General features: G+C 35.0%; 1 protein-coding gene, 1 long non-coding RNA gene and 1 pseudogene across 2 annotated transcripts in view; 1 reads left to right on the forward strand and 2 right to left on the reverse strand.

Annotated features, from left to right (window-relative positions):
- The first annotated feature begins 2,798 nt into the window (after positions 1–2,798).
- LOC132565679 (uncharacterized) lies at positions 2,799–4,749 on the forward strand (annotated as a pseudogene).
- Positions 4,750–9,050: 4,301 nt separating this feature from the next.
- On the reverse strand, positions 9,051–12,170 carry LOC132565638 (uncharacterized). The gene is made up of 2 exons (XR_009554930.1): positions 11,809–12,170; positions 9,051–11,755 (listed from the first exon to the last, which is right to left on the reverse strand). It is a non-coding gene; the product is annotated as an uncharacterized LOC132565638 (long non-coding RNA).
- A 42-nt stretch (positions 12,171–12,212) lies between these two features.
- LOC132565645 (1-phosphatidylinositol 4,5-bisphosphate phosphodiesterase eta-2-like) overlaps positions 12,213–26,285 on the reverse strand; it is a 34,876-nt gene continuing 20,803 nt past the window's right edge. The window contains exons 8-21 of the mRNA XM_060230339.1: positions 26,090–26,180; positions 25,615–25,732; positions 24,867–24,952; positions 23,938–24,058; positions 21,646–21,666; positions 20,226–20,243; positions 17,642–17,789; positions 16,250–16,439; positions 15,637–15,810; positions 15,111–15,221; positions 14,671–14,729; positions 13,898–14,033; positions 13,142–13,288; positions 12,213–12,683 (exon numbers count right to left, since the gene is read on the reverse strand). Coding sequence (XP_060086322.1) covers positions 12,595–12,683; positions 13,142–13,288; positions 13,898–14,033; positions 14,671–14,729; positions 15,111–15,221; positions 15,637–15,810; positions 16,250–16,439; positions 17,642–17,789; positions 20,226–20,243; positions 21,646–21,666; positions 23,938–24,058; positions 24,867–24,952; positions 25,615–25,732; positions 26,090–26,180 — 1,509 coding nt within the window. The 3' untranslated portion in view covers positions 12,213–12,594. The remainder of the gene's footprint in view (positions 12,684–13,141; positions 13,289–13,897; positions 14,034–14,670; positions 14,730–15,110; positions 15,222–15,636; positions 15,811–16,249; positions 16,440–17,641; positions 17,790–20,225; positions 20,244–21,645; positions 21,667–23,937; positions 24,059–24,866; positions 24,953–25,614; positions 25,733–26,089; positions 26,181–26,285) is intronic.

The raw sequence follows: 26,285 nt of genomic DNA on the forward strand, positions 1-26,285 counted from the left end.
TGTGGACGATTTTACAGTGTATTTTCATTTTTTGAATGAGTATGGTTTTATTGAATTATAGAATCCAAAGTTCCTGTGTTAATAAATGACTACTTAGTCATATGACGATGATATGATACTGGACGAAACGTCTCATCACCAACTGCAACCTAACGGCGTTATCTAAACGCTTTACACGCACGGGTTATGTGCAGAATCGACACCGGCATGGTTTATTTTTCAACTTAACTTATATATTAATTGATATTAAAATACATTCTGTGTATTGTGTTACTTATCTAGAAAAATACAAATTGAGAGCCATCAGCTACAATGATATGTTGGTGTCGTTTAAACAGCAATATATCACCGTATTGCCCTGGTCTCGGGATCGTGGACTCTACTTTCACGGAGACCTACTGTAGTATTTCTTCTTTTGTTTTTGTTTCTTTTTAAAAATTAATTTTCATTATCATTTCAAGAAGTGTCTGTATCTAATTTGGTGATGTGAAATAAATAAATTTTAATTTCTCTGACAAGTTATGGTACTCCTCGCCTTTTCATATAATGCGAGTTTACATGTTCATATGAATGAATGGGGTCGAATGGTGATGGAAAATTCCACAGAACAAACCCTTACCAAACCAAAAGGAAGGGATCCTATAATATACGCGTTTCGATGTAGTTTTTTAAATATATTTTTTGAAAGTCCGTCAAAATATACAATATACTTAATAATATTGCTTATCTAATCCTTCCCCCTGGACCGACGTTATCACGTCTGCTCTCTTTCGAAAAACCGCAGAAGGATCTTTATCGCATTATCGTGCGAGATGGCCATTCCCATACGGGTCACCATTTTAAGTTCCGTCCGACGGACTGTGTGCTAGTGGTAAGTAAGATGCTAGTGCCGATAGAATGTTGTTTAGGTACAAATAGACATAAAAAAACATCACCCCACCCAATGAAAAGGGAGGTCTCCATGAAAGCAGGGTCCACGATCCCGAGACCTGGGCAATGCGTGATCGTTTCCTGATAATGTTACGTAATTAGCAGCATTATCCTGTGCGGCACATTGCGTTATGTGAAAAGAACACAATATATTTTGTGGCCGTTTACGATTAATATGAAACTGTAATATTTTAACTATGGTCATTAATCACCACAATTATTACACTAAGAACAATTTAATTCCAAAATTCTACATATAAACCACCGGGTTCAGCCCGATCCTGTAAATCGTCTTTCGGTCTTGCACGACCAAAACAGATATAAATGTTTTAGATAATACGTCTTTATTTTCCCTTAACAACTGTTCATGATTTTTAACATATGATGGTATTACTGCAAAAGAAATTTATTAAAATAATTAAAACGGCACTATTCTACACCGATTCTGCCCGATCCCGCCCGATTGCACCCGATCCTGTCAATCGTCTAACCGGTTACAGACTGCGGTTTGTGGGCATACAAATTTTAGCACAGCAGAAGTGAACTTTGAAAATTTGGTGACCACAAAGATATTTTACTTTAATAATTTCACCAATTCCTTTATATCACTGTAGCTATCTGCTATTGTATTTTTGTTGTTATGTTTTTTGATCAGTATTTTTTCCTCATTTTATGGTTTACTTTCGTTTTCGCTAGAAAGTGCGTAACAAGCCACCATGGCTGCCCGAAAAACATACCATATTTTTTTTCTCCAGTTCCACTGGTGGCATTGAGCCAAAACTGATGGGCATGTTAAGGAAAGGTAGCCAACAAATTGTTATTTTTTTTTACCTTGTCAAAACTTTGATGTGGCAGCCAAGGAAGCCATTTTGTAACATGTTTGAGCAATCATGGTTTTCTTGTGCAACACCTATTTCAAACTTCTCAGGTTTCATCATTTGGATTGAGCTCCAACTTTACTGTCAAAAAATAGGTAACACTTGTTGTAATTTCCTACTCCTGCCCGAAACCAACATCTGCATGATGGAAAAAAGCTTAGTAAGATTTCATTCAAAGTAGCAAAAATAACCCTCCCTGCTGAAAGATTTTGTAGTCAGATGACTGTTAAGGCCCGTTGACCTCCTGTTTAGATATATATTGGTCTGGAGTCTATGAACAACATTTGTCCATCGACCCCAGACTGAAAATTAAGTTCAGAGGAATGTCCTTCAGAAGACTAAAAGTGATGTGAATATTAATTAAAATCTTAATTTAATATTTAACAGGTAACACACACTAGTTCATTGACCCCAGATGGATAAAAAAAAGTCGATAGAGTGATACATCAGCTCCAGACCAATATAAAAAGTTGATAGAATGTAAGGATAATTCAGACCACTACAAGAAGTGTGAATATTAATAAAATATAATGAATTTAATATTTTGGTGTTTAACAGGTAAGACACGCTCATTCAATGACTCCAGAAAGACAATAGAGTTGTTCATGGTCTCCACACCAATTTGAAAGTCAATAGAAAATGGTATAACATTACAATATTGTATTCTGTGTGATATCCACCCTCCAACTATTTGTCATTAACTGCTTCATTCTCAGAAGAAATCTTGGTTGAGCTTTGAAGTTACTTAACAAACTTTGGAATTGAGAGGATGATTGGTTGATATGTAAGTTTTTTTTATCTAGAATACGTTATGGTAATGCTCATAATAGGAACTTCTTTATGTAGTTCATTCATCACATTTATTTTTTTCCTTTCTTATTTAGGTTCACTTCCACAGACCTGATTTCTTGTCAAGTCAAAGGGTATTTATAGTGCAGATTACCGGTGTCATACCCTGGTAGTGAGCTGTAAACTTGATGGTGAATCAGTATGGAAGAGCAAATGGTCTCTGATGAAGCGACAATGAGAATACATCACAAAAACCTAGAATGTTCCATCTGCCTGGAATATTTCCGGCGACCCCGCTCATTGCCTTGTCTGCATACATTTTGTGAGGACTGCCTTAGTTTTTACATCATTCAAAACAACTCTTCCACAACAGGCTTTGATTGTCCTGTATGCAGGAAGGAAATAACATCATTGGATCCATCTATAGACAGAAAACTATGGGCAAAAGCCTTTCCTCTAAACAGTCTCTTAGATGAAATGAGCCAAAAATCCAGCCAAGGTCAACAGAACAAGATCAAAGTGAGAAGGCCATCCTTTTGCAACCCATGTTGCAAGAAAGGATCCAAGATTGCAGCTGTTTATTGGTGTAATGTGATGAAGAGTGCTTTTTGCAAGGACTGCAAAATTAACCATCATGACTTGATACATGAGGGGTGTGGCTTGACAATAACAGATAAGGATTCGCCAAAAGAAACACCATTTGAAACCTGCAAAAAACATGATCTAATTATGGATTTTTTTTGTGAGGACCACAAGTCTCTTTACTGCTCCAAATGTGTAGTTCTAATGCACAGACATTGCATTTCAGTCAAACCAGCCAAGGACTACAGCCATGCTCTCAGAGCAGGTCCTAACCTCAAAAACATGAAGTATTCCATTCAAAAGGCCTTTAAGGCTATGAACTTTATTGTTGATGGTTCAAATCAAATGATGCAGGTCCTTGATCTTAAGAAACAAACTGCCCTAGGGGAGATACGTAGTCTTCGACACGATATAGATGGTCATTTGAATAACCTTCAAACAATGATGGAACAAGAGCTTACTCAGGTGCATCAGGAGGAACACAGCAAATTACAGGAAGGCTTGAAGTTGCACACCTCCATCCTGAATCGTATAACCCACCTTAACGATGCACTCAAGTCCAAAGAAATGATGGAGGATGACTTAAAAACAATATCAGTTTATGAAAAGTGTAGGGTTGCTGTAGAGCAGTGCCATCTGATGGTTGATAGGGCCAGAGGTGAATGGCAGAGAAGGACTGTGGAACACAAGGTAGACTTTGATCGCAATAATTTGCAAAAGCATTTTTCTTTGGGAAAGGTCACAACATCCGCTTTTACAAAAAACCTGCCCATTTTTGACAATTTAGAAGTCCCGTTTTCACAACGAAGAGTTGTAGATGAGTCAAATTTTAAAATCCAATGTACGGGGGAAATTGACTGCTATGCTACTGGAGTTTTGTTTATGTCTGACAGTCGTATTATTGTAGCTGACCATAACAACAAGAGCTTAAAGATGTTCACTGAAGATGGAACATATATACATCACATTTTGCTACATCATGCTCCGTGGGGGATATGTCATCATAGTAAGAGCCAAATTGCCATTTCTATGACAGGTTGCAATTTCATTGCAGTAGTGAGAGTTGGTGCCAACAGTTTGAAACTACTGTATGAGCATGAGATAGACAATTTGGAGAAAACTAGTAGTGTTTATGGTATTTCACACCCAAAGGATACTTTCTACCTAATCTCAGATTTTCCGACTTATGGAAGAAGTCCAAATAAAAATGTGCTTGTTTTTCATTGCAAATATTCCTTGTACTGTGCCAAACGAAGGTGTGCTTCTCCTCTGCTGCAGCCCGAAAGCTCTTCCCTATACATGGTATACGACCATCAGAGAAAAGACATTGTCTTTAGTTCAACAAGCAAGAATGGATGTAATGCAGCTGTGTGCCGATTCTCTAAACAGAAACAAGTACAGAGCATAGCTATGGCAGACATCTTGAAAGGAACACATGGTGTTGACATTGACAAAGAAGGAAATGTTTATGCTTGTGGTAATGCCTCTCATAACATTGTTCAGATATCACCAACTGGTGACGGGCTCCGTGAATTGCTATCAGTTGAAGATGGTGTACGACACCCATTAGATATCTCAATGCATGGTAACAGGTTTGCTGTGACCTTTGATTCATGGGACAGAAGAAATCACATCTATATCTATCATTTAGATATTTGACATTTTATCGAGGAAACAAAGATTGCCAGCATACCATATGTATCGTTATAGAGACCGCTGTATTTACAGTCTTATGTAGACATACATGTACTACGCATGAAAGAATGCATTGAATCACATTTGAAATGCCAGTTCTATCCCTGATATAGTTTGATTCACAATTTATATGTTTTATTGTGGGTGAGTAAAACTCGCATTGCTCAACATCACAAATACACAATAAACAAGGTTTATTACAATATATATACTCATATATCTATATAATGAACACACTGTATTTATATATCATTACACAAAGGAAATCCGCCTTTTTGATAAAACAGTTATATGACCTGTCTTTTAAAATACACACATTACTATTTTACATGTTTTAAACAACTCTATTTTTTGTTTTAACAAAAATAGTTTTATGACAAAATACCTTTGCACACAAAATCAAATCATATCAAACCAGACTGTTATTTACATCTACACAGTACAGTCTCTAAAAGTAAGGACTGAAACACTCAAGTCTCTTAACAGAGTCAATCCAGCAATGTCTAAAACAGGAACACATAGGATTAAATGATCATGTTCACAGATGTATCATACACGAAGACTTCCTGTAAATGATGGCTGCTGCAGTCAATATACAACAAAATAAAAAAATCTGCCCACAACAGACAATCTACAGTCAGCCACACCCATCTAGGGAAATGATTTCCTACAAAGGACATCCGTCACATCTATAGTCCAAGACAGCTATTAAGCAGCTACCAACACAGGATAGCTTGTACAAACAGTAATAGCTGTTTACACAGACAGCATACAACAGTTGACTTGCCCAAGCAGAACCAGAATCAAATGATAGTTTATTTTGCTTCCTGAAGGAAGAGCTTATAGTCACAGCTTTGTCTGTCCGTCTGCTCATCCATCTGTCCTAGTTTGTCTGGAGCATAACACCAAAACTATCAGAGGTATCAACTTGAAACTTCATAGGTAGATAGATCTTGATGAGGAGAAGTGCAGTGCACAAGAACCATAACTCTCCTTGCATTATTTAGGAATTATTGCCCTTTGTTACTTTTTATTCTTAAATTTTGTCCCATTCGGTGGAAGCATAACCTGTCTCTGACAGCCTTGTATATGTGAGCCTTAATTAACAGTAAAAAGTTCAATTTATATGTTATCCTTGATTCACAATTTATATGTGATCATTGATTCACAATTTATATGGGATCCTTGATTCACAATTTATATGTGATCCTTGATTCACAATTTATATGATCATTGATTCACAATTCATATGTGATCCTTGATTCACTCACACTTTAATTGTATTCACACTTTAATTGTAATCCTTGATTCACACTTTAATTGTAATCCTTGATTCACACTTTAATTGTAATCCTTGATTCACACTTTAATTGTAATCCTTGATTCACACTTTAATTGTAATCCTTGATTCACACTTTAATTGTAATCCTTGATTCACACTTTAATTGTAACCCTTGATTCACATTTCAATTGTAACCCTTGATTCACATTTTAATTGTAATCCTTGATTCACATTTTAATTGTAATCCTTGATTCATATTTCAATTGTAACCCTTGATTCACATTTCAGTTGTAACCCTTGATTCACATTTTAGTTGTAACCCTTGATTCACATTTCAATTGTAACCCTTGATTCACATTTCAATTGTAACCCTTGATTCACATTTTAATTGTAATCCTTGATTCACATTTTAATTGTAATCCTTGATTCACATTTTAATTGTTACCCTTGATTCACATTTTAATTGTAATCCTTGATTCACATTTTAATTGTAACCCTTGATTCACATTTCAATTGTAACCCTTGATTCACATTTTAATTGTAATCCTTGATTCACATTTTATATGTGATTCTTGATTCACACGTTAATTGTTATCCTTGAGTCACATTCTCATTTCTCAATCTGTATATTTACATCTTCATTGTAGTTTTGATTCACATTTTCTTTGTAATCTTCATTCACTTTTCTTTTGTAATCATTGGTTTACACATCTTGATATGTTCACTCAAATTATTGAGTATGCATAATTTATCTTAAGTGTGTACTGGGTACCTTAAGTGTGAAGTATACTTTAATTGTGTACAGTGTATTTTCATTGGGTACTGTGTACTTTTATTTGGAACAGTGTTTCTTTGGTGTGTACAGTGTGCGGTAATTGTGTGCAGAATACTATTATTGGGTACAGTGTATTTTTAAAGGGTACAGAATACTTTTATTGGGTGCAGTGTATTTTTATCGGGTACAGTGTTACTTACATGTACGATGTACCTGTTGTGTTTTTGGATTACTATTCATAGTGTACTTGTAGTCTAGGCATACGTACAGGTAGTGCCGTTAGAGTTATCTCCCTTGTGGGGAAATCCCCAGTTTAGTGTTTATAGAGTAAAATGGTGCGGAATGTTGCAGCACAAAACAATAAGGCTAGGGTCCCCCACAGAGTAAGTGTATTTCCCGTCCGAAATATGAACAAAACATTTTATGTTATGTGATTTCGCTGTATGAATGAATCATAAAGACTTGTAGGTATCACTGGTAATTCTACCTTATGCATAAACCACACCTTTGTTGTGACTATATATGCATGGTACAGTCCGTGCGAGATTGAAATCCATGCATGATTGCTAGTCATTTGTAGTCAGTTTTATTAGCTGTTCCTAGTTATATTTTTGTAGTCAGTTATAAGCTGTTGCTAATCATCCGTATTCAATATTATTAGCTGTCTCTAGTTATCTTTGTAGTCAGAATTATAAGCTGTTACTAGTCATTTGTGTCGGTATATTATTAGGACATGTATAATACGGTATAACTAATCTGAACCAGCCCGTCCAATTACTGTATTAGGAATTATATTTTTACTTGGTCTAGCTATTTCCTGCTGTGGTTATATCAAGACTTTGTATTAAAAAAAACCACCCATGTAATCTGATCATATTAGTTGGGTCACTTGGGCAGTTAGTTCGGTCTGTTAACACTATACATGTAATATGTAAACACAATCAGATTAAGGACATGTTACATCACTTTGTATCAGTTTAATTAGTAACTAGGTCAATATATCTAGGTCTAGTCTAGCATTATAGACTTCAATATGATACTAGTGTAGTATTTATCCATGTCATCCTGGTTAGGCCCTATAATTTGTTATGTAAATTACTGTACATGTAATATGTAAACACAATCAGATTAAGGACATGTTACATCACTTTGTATCAGTTTAATTAGTAACTAGGTCAATATATCTAGGTCTAGTCTAGCATTATAGACTTCAATATGATACTAGTGTAGTATTTATCCATGTCATCCTGGTTAGGCCCTATAATTTGTTATGTAAATTACTGTTTGATAGGCAAATTGTGTAACAAATGTTATGTTAATTTGCAATTCTTAACCTCTCACCAATGGTTTGTAATGGTTGAAGAATAAACTCATAAAAAGGCAACAATGCTTCGACTCTACAGTACCTTAAGTTTGTACGGAGTACCTTTAGTGTGTAGTGTACCTTAAGTGTGTCCATGCTTTACCTTTAGTATGTACAGTGAACTTTACATTGTACACTCTGTACCTTAAGTGTGTACAGTGTACTTTACATTGTACACTCTGTACCTTAGGAATGTACATTGTACTTTATATTGTATACTCTATACCTTAAGTGTGTACAGTGTACTGAACCTTAAGTGTGTACAGTGTACTTTACATTGTACACTCTGTACCTTAAGTGTGTACAGTGTACTTTATATTGTACACATTGTACCTTATGTGTGTACAGTATACTTTACATTGTACACTCTGTACCTTAAGTGTGTACAGTGTACTTTATATTGTACACTCTGTACCTTAAGTATGTACAGTATACTTTACATTGTACACTCTGTACCTTAAGTGTGTACAGTATACTTTACATTGTACACTCTGTACCTTAAGTATGTACAGTATACTTTACATTGTACACTCTGTACCTTAAGTATGTACAGTATACTTTACATTGTACACTCTGTACCTTAAGTGTGTACAGTATACTTTACATTGTACACTCTGTACCTTAAGTATGTACAGTATACTTTAAGTGTGTATACTCTATACCTTCAGTATGTAAAGCATGTACCTTTATTCTGTACATTGTCCTTGGGACCAAGTGAGTAAATAAAAACACACAGTGATAACAAACAGGTGTTCATTGGATAACAAATTCTAATTTATTTTTCTAATTCCAAAAGGAATACAATTTTAAATTTTCATATGAACAACTAATACGATTCAGACAATATCTGATGTAGCTGTCCATTAATCCGACACAAACCATACAGATATAAAATATATTTTAAAGAAAATCATTGCCTAAACTGATTTCTGTGACACTATACTAGGATCAAACATTTTGCAATTAGTCTTTTGTTTTCCACTGTCAACTCCACATAACCGCAAAACAGAATTTTAAAAGAGATGGAAATATGAAAAAGAAACAGGGAAAAAACAAAATAATGAAATTTGAAAGTGACATTTTATGTGAGACAAATGACTTTAGTGAGAAAGAATAAAACATTTATTACAACAATGTGAGTTCAATGGCACAAAAACTACACACCACTGATGTGTCTGTGTGAAATCACCTCTTAGCCAGACCCTTATCATAATTGTCATATTGTATTAAGCCCTGGTGAACAAACTCAAAATCTACTCAGCACTGATGTGACCCTGTTAAACCACCTCATAGCCTAGCCTTTATCATACTCAGTATCTATCATGTAATAAGCCTAAGTGGCCTGACACAAAATATCTTTACTTAAAATCTACTCACCACTGATGTGACCCTGTTAAACCATCTCATAACTAGTCCATTATTCCCTGTATTTATCATGTGATAAGCCCAAGTGAACCAACACAAAAACTCGGACTCAATATATACCCAGTACCAATGTGTCTCTGTAAAACCACTTCGTCCTGATGCGTCTCTGTAAAACCACCTCGTCCTGATGTGTCTCTGTAAAACCACCTCACTTCAGACTATCTACTGTCTGTATTTCTAATAAACAGCAGCACCTTTCTGTGACGTATTACTGAGAATGGGTTTATTTACAGCTTAATACTATAATCAATAAGGTTTCCTGTGAATGTAATGATAACCATACCTCATTCCTAGTAATGCTATATCTACATTTGTACATTGACATGGTGGGTTTTCTAAATTTATCATAAAAGTTGTGAAAAGATGCTGAAATATTTACACAAATTTTTTGTTTAACAATTGTAGAAATTCTACATTACTGAAAAATTCAAAACTTCAGACGACAAGACATATCCCATGATACTACCCAAATTGATGTTAAATTACCATCAGTAATAAGATCTATTTATATAAATGCCAAAATTTTACCAGTAGCTAGTCTGAATTTTCAATGTTACACATGCTTTCAAAATATTTTGTATTAGTATATAAGTAATGTATATTCAAAGAAGCATATCAATTTTTAAACATACATATATAAATAAACAAACAAAACACCAGCAATGAATCTTTAAATGTGTTATCATGTATAAACAGAAATAATTCTATAGTAATCTAAAGAAAAATATAAATATACAGTACAAGGCACAGTGGCCTGTAACAACGTTTCTGGAGGGATCCCAGAAACAATGTTGGAGGTCACTGTGATACAAGGTTGTAACAATGTTTCTTGAGTAATCCAAGAAACAATGTTGCAGGCCCCTGTGATACAAGGTTGAAACAATGTTTCTGGAGGGATCCCAGAAACAATGTTGGAGGTCACTGTGATACAAGGTTGTAACAATGTTTCTTGAGTAATCCCAGAAACAATGTTGCAGGCCCCTGTGATACAAGGTTGTAACAATGTTTCTGGAGGGATCCCAGAAACAATGTTGCAGGCCCCTGTGATACAAGGTTGTAACAATGTTTCTGGAGGGATCCCAGAAACAATGTTGCAGGCCCCTGGGGTACAAGGTTGTAAGAAAGTTTCTGGAGGGAGCTCAGAAACAATGTTGCAGGCCCCTTAGATACAAGGTTGAAACAATGTTTGTGGATGAATCCAAGAAACAATGTTGCAGGGTCCCTGTGATACAGGGTTGAAACAATGTTTCTGGAGGGATCCCAGAATCAATGTTGAGGTCCCTGTGATACAAGGTTGTAACAATGTTTCTTGAGTAATCCAGGAAACAATGTTGCAGGCCCCTGTGATACAAGGTTGAAACAATGTTTCTGGAGGGATCCCAGAAACAATGTTGGAGGTCACTGTGATACAAGGTTGTAACAATGTTTCTTGAGTAATCCCAGAAACAATGTTGCAGGCCCCTGTGATACAAGGTTGTAACAATGTTTCTGGAGGGATCCCAGAAACAATGTTGCAGGCCCCTGTGATACAAGGTTGTAACAATGTTTCTGGAGGGATCCCAGAAACAATGTTGCAGGCCCCTGGGGTACAAGGTTGTAACAATGTTGCAGGCCCCTGGGGTACAAGGTTGTAACAATGTTGCAGGCCCCTGGGGTACAAGGTACTAAATCAGCAGTATCACTATACATTGTATTTGTTCGTTACTCTATGTAATATTGGTACAAACAGAAATTATAAAAAATTTGCAAAATATCACATTTTTTGTATAATTGATAGCAGTAATTTTTGGTTACTAGTCATTTCAGGTGTATTAAGGCTGAATGCTGGCAATTATAGCAAAATATCATTCTTAAATCAAAATTTCTGGCAAAATTTCATCAATATATGTAGAGAAAGATTAAATAAATCTAGGCATATGTACAGTATACAAGTTTGTTAAGACACTCGAACTCGAACAGCCTCCACCACCAATGCTGCTTCAACTCTAGATCTTAACTTCCAAAGCTACCTTGGATGTCTTAACTTCCAAAGCTACCTTGGATGTCTTAACTTCCAAAGCTACCTGGATGTCTTAACTTCCAAAGCTACCTGGATGTCTTAACTTCCAAAGCTACCTTGCATCTCAGCTTCCACCACCAAAGCTGCCTCAAATCTAGGTCTCAACTTCCAAAGCTGCCTCAAATCTAGGTCTCAACTTCCAAAGCCTCCTCAACTCTAGGTCTCAACTTCCAAAGCCTCCTCAAATCTAGGTCTTAACTTCCATGGCTTAAAGTATCAACTTCCAAAGCTACCTCAGCTTTAAGTCTCAACTTCCAAAGCTACCTCAGCTTTAAGTCTCAACTTCCAAAGCTACCTCAGCTTTAAGTCTCAACTTCCAAAGCTTCTCAGTTCTCAGCCTCCACCACCAAAGCTATCTAAGCTCTCAAGCAATAGATACTGGGCAGTTTCATGAACTTAAAGGTTTGTCTCTGACTACAAAACCCATGACAGCTGAGCCAACAGATATACACTAGGTACACAGTTACAGATGCCATTCCAGAATATTAGGTCAGGTAACAATAAAGCCATATAACATAGACTTTAACTGGACCAGCATACCAAGTAAAAAAATATACATTTGACAACTCTATAGATAAAATGTGAACAGGATTGTAGATTCAATCACAGCCCTGCATCTGTATGTGTGTCACTAATGCTGGTGGCACTTGTTCTCCATCTCAAAGTTACGTTGCTTAAAAATTTGGTAAATGAATGTCGGGTGATTTGAAATATTTTGACACACATTTGTACACTTCAGTATATCCTGAAAATCAGACAAGTCACCAAAAATCAGCTGAAGAACCAACGACCAGCAGGTAGTTATCAGATAAACCTTCAAGCATCCAGGATCTCGGTGTGGACAAAAATCAATGCCTGCGGCAACTGGTCTCCAGCCTTGTTGAACAGTGGGAAATGGCGATACCCTGAAAATAAAATGATTCAACTGAAGTATAATTGCATGGATGATGATGCGGGTGTGATAAGGTGATGACAGCATAATAATGGTCAGTAATAACAAAGCGAGTGGCAGCTGGTGTAAATATACCTCCCACCTCAATCTTGTACACAAACATTTTTTTTACAATGTGGTCAAGGGTAGCCTTTATCCTTGACCAATGACTACCAAAACCTAATCAGGTGTAGACCTTGGTATTGTGATGCTATGGTGAGATTCTGAATTAAATCTGTTAATGGGCTCATAACATGTCTCGTACACATACTTGTCATCATCGATACACACAGACAGTGATCATTATACACCTTTTCTTACCTAAGATGGGGTTATAAATGACTTACTAATGATGACATGTTTAAAATATAACATATATCACATGTAAAAATAAATTGGATAAGGTAGCATACAACCTTAACTGATATTTACCTTGTTGTAAACATGAGAGTGAAATGACATAATAGCCGATGAAGTCGTCCACATATCTGTCACTGTCATATACAACAAATCGTAACAACACCAGTTCAGGAAAGTTCAATGTGAAGCTCACTGTTTCATTCCACTGTGGGTTGAATCCTACAATACATACATTGTGTAAAGGTTTGATAAGATGATGGTTTGGTGTTGTCGATTAATGAATTCTAAAGTATTTTATCACAGCAATTCTCTTACATCAGGTAAAAGGTGGAAATCATACTGCTAAAACTTTCACTTTATAGACTAAAATCTCCACATTTATCAGACATACATAAACTCATTTGTATAGAGCTTCAAAATAATTATGAAAATGTTTGGAAACTTATTTCTCTTTCTTAACTTACCACATATCAACAGGTAAACGAATAATCAACGCCCTCTGTTTGTATGTCACACTTTCATATAACACATTGTAAAACATAGTTTTAAACATAATACACAAATTCACCTTAATTTACTTTGTAAGAATATTGCAATTCTGAAGTCAAATGCAATTTATATGTTAATATACTTGAAAATTTGTTATAACAACTGGGCCAAGTATTTCAAAATGAATAATTTTTTATGAGTAAAAATAAGGATATGGTTACTTCACTTCCTGGTTGTCAACCTACCATTATTTTGTATAACACTTGTCTTCACTTCCTGGTTGTCAACCTACCATTATTTTGTATAACACTTGTCTTCACTTCCTGGTTGTCAACCTACCATTATTCTGTATAACACTTGTCTTCACTTGCTGGTTGTCAGACTTAGCTCCGTGTACTTCGATCTTGATGAACGGATCAATGACCTCTCCTTTCTTTGAATCTTTTGGCTTAGGAATCTGATAGCCACTTATTATCTGTAACCAAAATCAAGGTTGGTGAACTATTCTCAGATTCAAAGACAAGGAAGTGATAATTTCAAGGTCAAGTCTTTAATGGTTTACAGGGATTTCATTACTCTTTTGTTTTTCTTCAACAGATCCTCTTTTCACATATTACAAAAATTGGCATATTTTCCGCATGGTTTTCATTCAATGTTTCATATACCAAATTTCCTGTTCATAAATATTTTACTTATGGAGTACTAGTTGATTTCTTAATGTTTTTAATATGGTACAAATTTAACTCATATTGAATATGTGCGAAGAGAAACTTGTCATCCAGAAAACTAACAGAAAATAGTTTGAAAATGGATTCCAGTTTTTGGATGTGCCAAATGTACGGTACACGTTAAACTTGTCACGATTTGTTGACATTTCACAGCTGTAAGCAGGTGTAATATCTGAGTTATCTCCCTTCACTTATATATCATGAACCTTATCCTTCAGGATATATTTGTTTACTGATTTAGCTACAGTTTCTACAACCTGTAAACACATTATACATCTTTGTTTTCTTTCTTATTTTGGATGTAGAAAATGTCTACAATTTTTATAAAGAGTTAAACTGAAATGTTTATGGTGAAATTACAACAAGTGCTTGTTTTAAATTTACCTTCATTTTCAGCTTCTTCTTCCTGGTAGGTTTTGCTACCTGGGAAGCAAACTTCTCTTCTGTAAGTAAATCAAATTAAATTTGTGTATGTGCTGTCTGTATCTACTCAGATTTATATATAGTTACAACAGATTTTCTCTCTTAACATTGATATCTGAAGTTATATCATTCCTTTTGATTAATTTGGTTAGATTATAGTGTTGGTGTGAAGTAGTCTCCATTAATTAATTCTGATTTTAACTCTAATATCACAATGTGTTCTTGCCAACTCTGCAAATTGAAAATGGGATAATGTACGAGGTATACAACATATATCTATAAAGCTGTCAGAAGAGAAGTGAAATATTGCTCATCTAAGGAGATTTACTTGGTGATGTATAAATGTTACAGAATCTGATAGAGACACTCCTGAAATCAGGTAAGCTTGACAGGTGGTGTACCTGATAGCTGGAAATCTGGTTTAAGTACGTATCCTGAACCTCCATTGTCAAGGAACTTTCCGTGTAATAGCTGCATGGGTTCTCCACCAGTCGTCTGGAAGTTGAGTGCAACTGTAGAAGAAGTAAATTTCACTTTAAGACTATTTAAAAAATCATCATGTCAATCACATTCACAGCATTTATTGACTTCTAAACACCATTACACCGTCCTATTGACCAAGGTCAAATATAATAAATGTAAAAGGACAAGTTAAGACTCAAAATGAAACAGATGATCCTGCTTTTGTGAATATACTTGTACTGGTGGGGGATTAATTTTCAAGAACCAATGCATCCTTGCAAAAAGTTGATTTCAGTCACCAAAATAAAGTATTTTCACAATCGTTAAACACTAGCCTAAATTCATATGGTTCCTTACTCAGACGTTAGACATGTGAATCTCTGTTCATTAAAATGTCCAAATGTCTGGTGTCCAGAGAAACTCTGACCATCAAATTATTTAAAGTGAAGATGAAATGATACCTACCCACTTGACAGCCAGCTGTCCACATGGGGACAGGATTATAGTTACTGGAGTCGGTTCGGGAGCCAGAGGGGTAGGTTCGTACCAACATATGATGGGAAAGTCGGTTGACAGCTTTTATTTCATTATTGATCATTTTCAGCACTTTGCTCTCCCCCAGTGACACGAATATACCATCTGTAAGGGACAGAAATAGAATGATGACAACAGTTACCTGGTAATGTGACTTTGCCGAGTATATGTGACGAGGTACAGAGAAATCCATTAAGATATCTAATATGGTATGCTGATCTTCTGTAACATCTAGAAAATCTAAACATTGCCAGTCACACCTAATGAGAATAGTTTTTAATACAAGGTTCCATTTCTGAATTTATTGATATTTACATTTTTATGTGAAAGATCCCAATGTAAAATTGTATAACTGTCACAATTTTTTCCTACTTTTACAGCACATGAAGTTTCAAATATATCTTGTATAGCAATATTTGGCAAGCATTAATATCTTTAAAATCTAACGTCTACTACATTTCAAAAGGGAAATTTCCAAATGCTGATTTATATTTGAACTCCTTCAGTAACTTGAGGGGGGGTGGCTATGATAGGGTTAACTTACTTGATGAGATGGCCTCGTCTATTGACTTGAAGCTGATGGCCTTCATGCCCACGGCATCAGAGAACTGTTTGGAGAGCTTGTGTTTGTTTTTGCTTTTGCTTTTGACCTCTTCCTGACTCTCAGCAGCCTCATCCTCTTCATCACTCACTTCTGCTTCATCTGAGCTCTGACTCCATGGCAACTTCTTACCCTGTATTATGTACACGTATTGATATAACAGGAGGGCAATTTGAAGTTTTACTTCTGACAACTAATTATAACCTGTATTGTACATGTATTGATATAACAGGAGGTCAATTTGAAGTTTTACTTCTGACAACTAATTATAACCTGTATTGTACATGTATTGATATAACAGGAGGTCAATTTGAAGTTTTACTTCTGACAACTAATTATAACCTGTATTGTACATGTATTGATATAACAGGAGGTCAATTTGAAGTTTTACTTCTGACAACTAATTATAACCTGTATTGTACACGTATTGATATAATAGGAGGTCAATTTGAAGTTTTACTGACAACTAATTATAACCTGTATTGTACATGTATTGATATAACAGGAGGTCAATTTGAAGTTTTACTTCTGACAACTAATTATAACCTGTATTGTACACGTATTGATATAACAGGAGGTCAATTTGAAGTTTTACTTCTGACAACTAATTATAACCTGTATTGTACACGTATTGATATAACAGGAGGTCAATTTGAAGTTTTACTTCTGACAACTAATTATAACCTGTATTGTACATGTATTGATATAAGGTGTTAATTTTATATATTATAACCTGTATTTCACGTATTGATATAAAGGAGGTCAATGGACAGTTTTATCTGACAACTAATTATAACCTGTATTGTACACGTATTGATATAACAGGAGGTCAATTTGAAGTTTTACTTCTGACAACTAATTATAACCTGTATTGTACACGTATTGATATTTTGAAGTTTTACTTCTGACAACTAATTATAATGTATTGTACACGTATTGATATAACAGGAGGTCAATTTGAAGTTTTACTAATTATAACCTGTAATGATATAACCTTCTGACAACTAATTATAACCTGTATTGTACAATTGATATTCAATTTGAAGTTTTATCAAGTATTGTACACGTATTGATATAACAGTCAGGACTTCTGACAACTAATTATAACCTGTATTGTACATGTATTGATATAACAGGAGGTCAATTTGAAGTTTTACTTCTGACAACTAATTATAACCAGTATTGTACATGTATTAATATAATGTTAATTTTATATAGTGATGCATTCAAAGAAGGTGGACAGTTATGTAAAATTTGTGAACATCTTTTATGTTGCCTCATTTTTTCCTTAATTTTAGGAAATGAGACTAAGACTTTTGTTTACAAGTAATGTACCTTCAGGACAATTTTCCCCATCAAGTCAGCAGGAGATGGGATCTTGTCTGGCAGTTCTGTGGGTGCATATACCAAATCTAATAAAAAACAATTTAGTAAAGACACAGTAATATTATGCATCTGGACAAAGGCGACATGATGAAGAGCTCTGTAAATTGTGTAAATGGGAAAATGCCACCAAACTGATTCTATATTTTGACGATATGTTAAAACATTGTAAACATTGTATAAAGGGACTTGTTCACCGTTAAACTTTCACCTATGAAGTCTTTTTAACAACAGGAAGAAAATATATAGTAGGAAAAGTTTCTCTTTATCAGTATTGCATGTTTAAACATATTTTAGGGTAAATCTAACAACAAACAATAATGAATATTTCATATCTGAAAGCAAACAGGAAAATAAAAGAACAAAATTATTTTATGAAGGTTTTCCTTTCTAGAAATCTAATAAAGCCAATAAAATTTCTGATTTTGATAAAAAATACCGTACATCAAAAATACTGCATAGAAATCAAAACAAAACCATTTCAATTACCAGTACTTATCTAGATTACTGTGTATGTCATGACAAAACCATTTCAATTACCAGTACTCATCTAGAATACTGTGTATGTCACGACAAAACCATTTCAATTACCAGTACTCATCTAGAATACTGTGTATGTCACGACAAAACCATTTCAATTACCAGTACTCATCTAGAATACTGTGTATGTCACGACAATACCATTTCAATTACCAGTACTCATCTAGAATACTGTGTATGTCACGACAAAACTATTTCAATTACCAGTACTCATCTAGAATACTGTGTATGTCACGACAATACCATTTCAATTACCAGTACTCATCTAGAATACTGTGTATGTCACGACAAAACCATTTCAATTACCACCCTCCCTGTACTCATCTAGAACACTGTCACAAGGATCTAACACAATGAAACCTTTAAGACAAGGATCTAACATTGTCAATAGTATCCCTGTCTAAGACAAGGATTGTCAACGACAACCCTTCCTGTCTGACAAGGTAACATTGTCCATTGTCAATGAAAAAAGTACTACACATTTTGTTTTTGACATCTAACAGAAACTGTGTATGTCAGGATCTAACATACCTTTCAATTACCAAGTACATCTAGAATACTGTGTATGTCACGACACAAATGAAAGTTTCAATGAAACCCTCCCTAAGACAAGGATCTAACACTGTCAATGAAACCCTCCCTGTCTAAGACAAGGATCTAACATTGTCAATGAAATCCTCCCTAAGACAAGGATCTAACATTGTCAATGAAACCCTCCCTGTCTAAGACAAGGATCTAACATTGTCAATGAAACCCTCCCTGTCTAAGACAAGGATCTAACATTGTCAATGAAACCCTCCTTCCCTAAGACAAGGATCTAACATTGTCAATGAAACCCTCCCTGTCTAAGACAAGGATCTAACATTGTCAATGAAACCCTCCCTGTCTAAGACAAGGATCTAACATTGTCAATGAAACCCTCCCTAAGACAAGGTTCTAACATTGTCAATGAAACCCTCCCTAAGACAAGGATCTAACATTGTCTGAAAAAGACAAGGATCTAACATTGTCAATGAAACCCTCCCTGTCTACACATTTGTCAATGAAACCCTCCCTGTCTGACAAGTATCTAACATGTCAATGAAACCCTTGTCTAAGACAAGGATCTAACATTGTCAATGCAACCCTCCCTAAGACAAGGATCTAACATTGTCAATGAAACCCTCCCTGTCTAAGACAAGGATCTAACATTGTCAATGAAACCCTCCCTGTCTAAGACAAGGATCTAACATTGTCAATGAAACCCTCCCTGTCTAAGACAAGGATCTAACATTGTCAATGAAACCCTCCCTAAGACAAGGATCTAACACTGTCAATGAAACCCTCCCTGTCTAAGACAAGGATCTAACATTGTCAATGAAACCCTCCCTGTCTAAGACAAGGATCTAACATTGTCAATGAAACCCTCCTGTCTAAGACAAGGATCTAACATTGTCAATGAAACCCTCCCTAAGACAAGGATCTAACACTGTCAATGAAAGCCTCCCTAAGACAAGGATCTAACACTGTCAATGAAACCCTCCCTGTCTAAGACAAGGATCTAACACTGTCTAACATTGTCAATGCAACCCTCCCTAAGACAAGGATCTAATATTGTCAATGCAATCCTCCCTGTCTAAGACAAGGATCTAACATTGTCAATGAAACCCTCCCTAAGACAAGGATCTAACCCTAAGACAAGGATCTAACTCAATGAAACCCTCTAAGACAAGGATCTAACATTGTCAATGAAACCCTCCCTGTCTAAGACAAGGATCTAACATTCTCAATGAAACCCTCCCTGTCTAAGACAAGGATCTTACATTATCAATGAAACCCTCCCTGTCTAAGACAAGGATCTAACATTGTCAATGAAACCCTTCCTGTCTATGACAAGGATCTAACATTGTCAATGAAACCCTCCCTGTCTATGACAAGGATCTAACATTGTCAATGAAACCCTCCCTGTCTATGACAAGGATCTAACATTGTCAATGAAACCCTCCCTCTCTAAGACTTCAGAATTGTGGGATAGCTATGAATTTTTGAGGTTAATGCATTGGTGACATGATAAAAAAGATCATCAAAATAAAGCACTGGCGTTAGAAACTCTGAGAAAAGCAAGCAATGTAGCATTATCATTATTAAATAAGAATTACATGTAAATATAAATAATAGAAACTTAAATAAGAATTTAACATAGATGTCGCTGCTGCAAGAAAAGTAAGGCCTACTATGTCTCACTCCACAACTCTGTCAAAAGTAGGTCAAAAACTAGCATTTAGAAGACAGAGAAAGTGTAAAGGTTAGAGAAAGGTGGTAGTAGAATTAAAGTGACAATGTTTCATTAATTTGTCTTAGATATTGCCAATAAAAATTAATAATGAAATCTTTTTTGATATTAACATGTCAACTGCAAGTTGTCTCCCCTTGACATATATAGTTATATTTGAAATGTCAGCTAGATATCGTAAGCATATTGTCAATAATGTTAAATTTCTCCCTTTGAGTAATATTATTACAAAAAATATGCTATGTATTATAAATAAACCAGTCGAAGTATAATCATCATATCATGATATGTAAATAAAATATCAGAAAAAAACAAATATATATATTGGTAAAAATAATAAACAAACAAAAATGTAGAGTTTATACAGGCAAATCTTCAGCTGACAACAAAAATGATAAAGAAATTACACTTTTTAATTGTGAATTGTTCGTGATTTTTGTGAACATTGGTTTTGATGAAAATCATGTCAAAGCAGTGATATCAGTTATAAAAGAATTTTGCTGAGCATCGAACTTGATATATTCATCAACAGCCATGGTATTATTGTATTGTCTTCAATGGTGACACAAATACTATGTCATTTATGTTTTATAAAATTTAATGCCAAAAATGTCTGGTAGTGATGTATTTACACACTGTTAATCAAAAGGTATTGTACCAGGAAATTTATCCTTCATAGTGATATGATAACAATTGATTACATGAGTGTATTCAGCTTTCATTGAAACTGACAGAATTGTCTCCATTTAACAGAAAAGGTTAGCATTAAATTCTAAGGTTATGATTTCGAACTTTTCTGAAGGTTTATTATTGTTTTAAGTAATTATAGAAACAAAATCAATCTTATGATAAAACAAAAGAATACAAATCATTAATCAAAGTCTTATCAATTCTTGTTTTAAAAGAAACAACTACAAACCAAGGTCTACTTATTATATAAATAATCTACTTCTATTACAACAAGGTGTACAGCTACCCAACATGTTAACACAATCAGAGTGTCACATGTGAAAGGCAAACACAATTAACACATGTGAGAAGAAAGCACAACCCACATATGTGAGAAGAAAGCACAACCCACACATGTGAGAAGAAAATAAGAGGTAGAAAATGGCTGTAAAATCACACTTGCGTCAAGATTTACCTTCTGTCACCTTGATCCCTTCTGTAGAGTAAAAAGCATGCACAAAACATGTGACATTATATATATATTTATTGTCATGGCCTTAGTGTCTCACAGACATATTAGTGCAGGTCTACATTCTAAATATACAGAGATACAAGGATTGGGTTTCTAGCGAAATTCTAAATTATAGCACTCAGAAATGTACTGGTGTATATACAGATATGTCATTGTAGTAATTAGGTTTGAAACAATACAGTGCAACGACTTGTGTTCATTTAGAGGATGCTCTATGTTAAAATAAAACAGATATTTGTGACTGTGTAATCATGGTGAACCACAGCAAATTTCTTTTTCATGTTTTTCTAAACGAGTAAAAATCCTAATGATTTAGTGTCACTTTTGTACATAATTTCAGAAATCTGAATTACATTGCTCAGGAGTTGTGACACCAGTAACATTTAAAATCAGGCGACCTTTCAGGATCATATTAATGTTGCCAACGTCATTTTCATGACCTGTTGGGGACAATTGAGATCATTACAATCATCTCCCTTTCTATATATACAGATAAGAAAGTGGTGGATGACATTTTATGGTTGTATTGTCCCAAATTACTTTAATTGACCAATCAAATGTAGTGTGACATCTTGAATGAATTTAAACAAGATTTAGATTTGAATTTCCATCGTACAAATGACAGAAATCATATGGCTAGAAGCTTTTTGAGCGAATACATCCAACAGCATGTTCGACTATGAACTAGCAACTTCTAACCAGCTATAGAGTACTGAAACACATCAGGAAGGGCCTCGACACATTCCAAGATTCTCTGTGTGTTACATTGATATTGAACTTTTCTTAATCGCTTTGTCTGTTAAATTTAAATAACATTTCAAATGTGACTTCCATATTTGCCCTGGTGACTTTCAGCTGTACAGTACGGATGACATCTTTGATGTGGGGCCCTAATTCAGATATCATATAGATATATGTCTAACTGATAGAATCACTAATACACAATGTAGTTTTCAAGACCTTTTCTTAAACCCTTCAGGGAAATTCATAAGTATGCAGTATATGTTTATATGATACGGTTTTCAAAATTTCTAATCAGATTAAAGCTCAAGGAAATCAGAAAGGAAAGACGATAAATTTCTAATACAGAAATACAGAGGACACTTTATCATCATTAAATCATAGTCACATCTCTGAAAGAGTTTGGAACATTCACATACTACATGTCTGTTGAAAATGGCTGTTACAATCCTGTACAGTTAGTAGATCTGTTAACTCGGGCTATAATAGCATAACAGCATGCTTTAGTACTAATCAGATAACAAGGTCTCTATAGGTGGACAATCCTTTAATTCATTCAAATTTCACAGAAAACCAAATTGTACAGAAACTAAGGGCCATCACCAGGGGCTGATCCAGGATTGTGGGTAAAAAGGGCACACATTTTTGTTAACAGAATAATAATTTTTGTTGTCTTGGGCCCACACCTCCCTTTATTTTCAAGATTTTCATTTACATATTTACATTTATTTTATATATTGTATAATTATTCTAGCTTTGAGTTTGACAAAAATCATGGATTACATCATAAATAGGACTGTGTATATTCCTCAAAAATTAAAACTAAAATATAAAGTACAATAATGTTATGGTAAATTAACCAATAAAAGCCATGAATACTTGATGGCAATTAACAGGTCAACTTTTTAATGTCAGAATTGGGACACAGCTCCGAAATGTTTTGTGAATAGAAATAATTACTTTACATGTGAGTTTACAACTTTACAACTGAGTTATATGTCGTGCCAAATTACAATAGACTTCTACACTGATGTATGACAATGGAATTTTAGTTTATTATTCTCACAAACAATGGCCACTTGGCAAATTTTAGAGGGGTTGCGCCTTCAATAACCCCCCTGTGGATCCACCTATGACCACCTACCTCAGCAGTGAAAACTACAGTAAACACATGTATTGTTGTAGCAGAGATATATACAAGTTTGATCTAGGATACATCAGATTTCCTTCTATGACTAACAAAGGTGCAAAAATGGAACTCTTGTTTGATTGGAGGGGAAATCACTATATAAAAAGTGTGTGCATTGTATACATATATAATCTGATACATTAGTAGAACTTTTCATGGCAGCCTCAGTGATTTCTCTAGTAGCTAGAATTAAGAGTATTTCACAGTAGCCTAAGTGATTTCTAGGGTAGCGGCAGTTACCATGCCATTAAAGATTTAATGAGTTTCTACAGTAACCATATGGTTCCTGTACTGATTCAACTTACGGTGAGGAGTGGAAAGCATAGTCTTTGATGGCACCAATAACGTCTCGGAATAGGATTTTTGAGGTGAGTGTGTAACCATGGTATATCACAGGCTCATCATCTGGGCCATCCCAGCAGTCAACTGTAAATAACAACAAAATTGTAGTTTTCCTATATAAACTACTGTACCCACTCCCCACAACAGGGGAAATGTGAGACCTTAACATCATAAAGTTTACAATATTGGTCAAGCAGCTTAAGACCTTTCCATCCATGAAGGTATTTGACTCTACCATATCCAAATACTGAGATGATTAAAGATATGTACAAAATTTCATTGAAAATGGTTCTAGGGTTTTCCAGAAAATGTCAATAGATATGACAAATAATCTATGATGCCGGACAAAAGGTCATCATAAGCCTTTGTCTCATGTGACCTAACAAGAGATCCCAGGTGAATCTTGTGGAACACCACAAATTCTGTATTTCTGATTGGTACAAAATTTAAAAAGTTACAACTAGGGGTTAAAGGAAATGTACATAAGGAATCTGAGAATTTTCGATCTTTTACTTCTCCAGGGGCAGCTATAACAAACCAGTACTGTCAAAATTTAGGATGGCTGTCTTTCTACCATTTTATTTTCCAAATTGTCCCAAAATGAACCATGCACAACTAGTGACTAAGACAAACCTAGATATGAAGTTTGACTCCATAACAAGAAACAACAAAAATAAACAATAAATCGAAGTTGGCCACCTGTTGGCAATTTAGCTTTCAGATCAGTCTCAAAATGAGACAAGGCACAACTAGAATTAAAGGAAACCTACAATTTGAAACTAATCCATCAAGTCCTTCTCAAGAGAAAGCAATAACGAGAACAGTTTAAGGATAGACAACAGACAAAACACAATTTGTACAGCCTATCACCTTACTGGTTGCTATCACTTACGTTCCACACAACGACAGCCACGGGAGAGGGCAGTGATATAAGCTTCCACACGACTAGGGCCCTTGAGCTGATCTTCCACCAAGTATCTGACAAAAAATACATAGAGATCAACTAAAAATAGACATGTTACACTTCATCAAAACTGTGGTGAGAATCTGTAGAACTTGATATTATTAATAATTTAACCATCGTAGTACTCTCTGGTCCCAGTGTAAGTGAAGTTTAGGGAGCTGGCCCCGTTGTAAGTCAAGGTTAGAGAGCTGACCCCAGTGCAAACCAAGTTTAGGGAGCTGGTGACTTTCGGGACATATCTCTGATAATAACCACATCTGTATCGTAAGGTGATACTTATCCCTGTCATGATGAAGAAATACCCAAATCAACTGACCCCATATCATGGCCATAGTCTTTTCATTATTCAGAAAAAGTCGTTTAACCTTTAAATACATTCTATCCCTGTGACCTTGAAAGCAAATCATTGCTAACCTTGGTAGCAATTCATGCCAGCATATAACAGGTACAATATTAAGGTTATAGCATGCTGGTTTACAACACAACTGACCACTGTGACCTTGAAAGTAGGTCAATGTCATTTATAATAACAAAGCTGATAGCTCTTCATCCATGCATGCTAATAGGTAAACATTATCACATAAGGCCTCATGGTAACTGAAAATATGTTGTTAGATGATTTCAACACTTCTGATCCCTTTGACTTTGAAAGTGGGTCAAGGTCAAACATACTTACGTGTTATGAGATGATGAGATGTAATAATTTGTGATGGGTTGTGTCATGTCTTGATAAACACGACGACAGGATGGGTTAAACATTTGTTGGTCTCGACTTGTAAGGAATGTTCTGAAACCTGAAATGGAAGGAATCTCCTCAACATATGACTTAACTATTAGTAATAGTATAATTAGTATTACAGATATCTAGATTGATCTATGTTTACATGTGTTTAGGCAAAGACATTTTTATCTTCACACATATAAAAAATGCAAAGAAATAATACACAGACTTAAAAGATTGTGTAGTTATTCCTACAGGAATCATGCAATCACTGTCCTCATCTACATCATCTACAGGGTTCCTACCTATAGTAATAAGACATTACGGTGAATTACAATCCCCTACCAAATGTGAAATTGTATTATTTTTCATCATCCCATTCTGACAATGTTTCAATATTGTCTTTTGGATGAAGTTGCCTTCTTCTTACCTATAAGGCCCATGCGGTCATCTAACTGTAACTGTTTTTGTGGTTCATATGCGGCAATTATCTCGTTGACATCTTCCTCATGCATGGTCACCTGTACATATAGTAATATAATATAGATATAATATAAACTTTATCTACTTTACAACAATTTGAAACAAGCTTATATTAATCATTCTTGTTGGCCCAGATGGGAGCA

Source organism: Ylistrum balloti, unplaced genomic scaffold, assembly GCF_031769215.1.
Source record: "Ylistrum balloti isolate Yb309-2 unplaced genomic scaffold, AGI_CSIRO_Ybal_v1 Utg369730, whole genome shotgun sequence".
Classification (NCBI taxonomy): domain Eukaryota; kingdom Metazoa; phylum Mollusca; class Bivalvia; order Pectinida; family Pectinidae; genus Ylistrum; species Ylistrum balloti.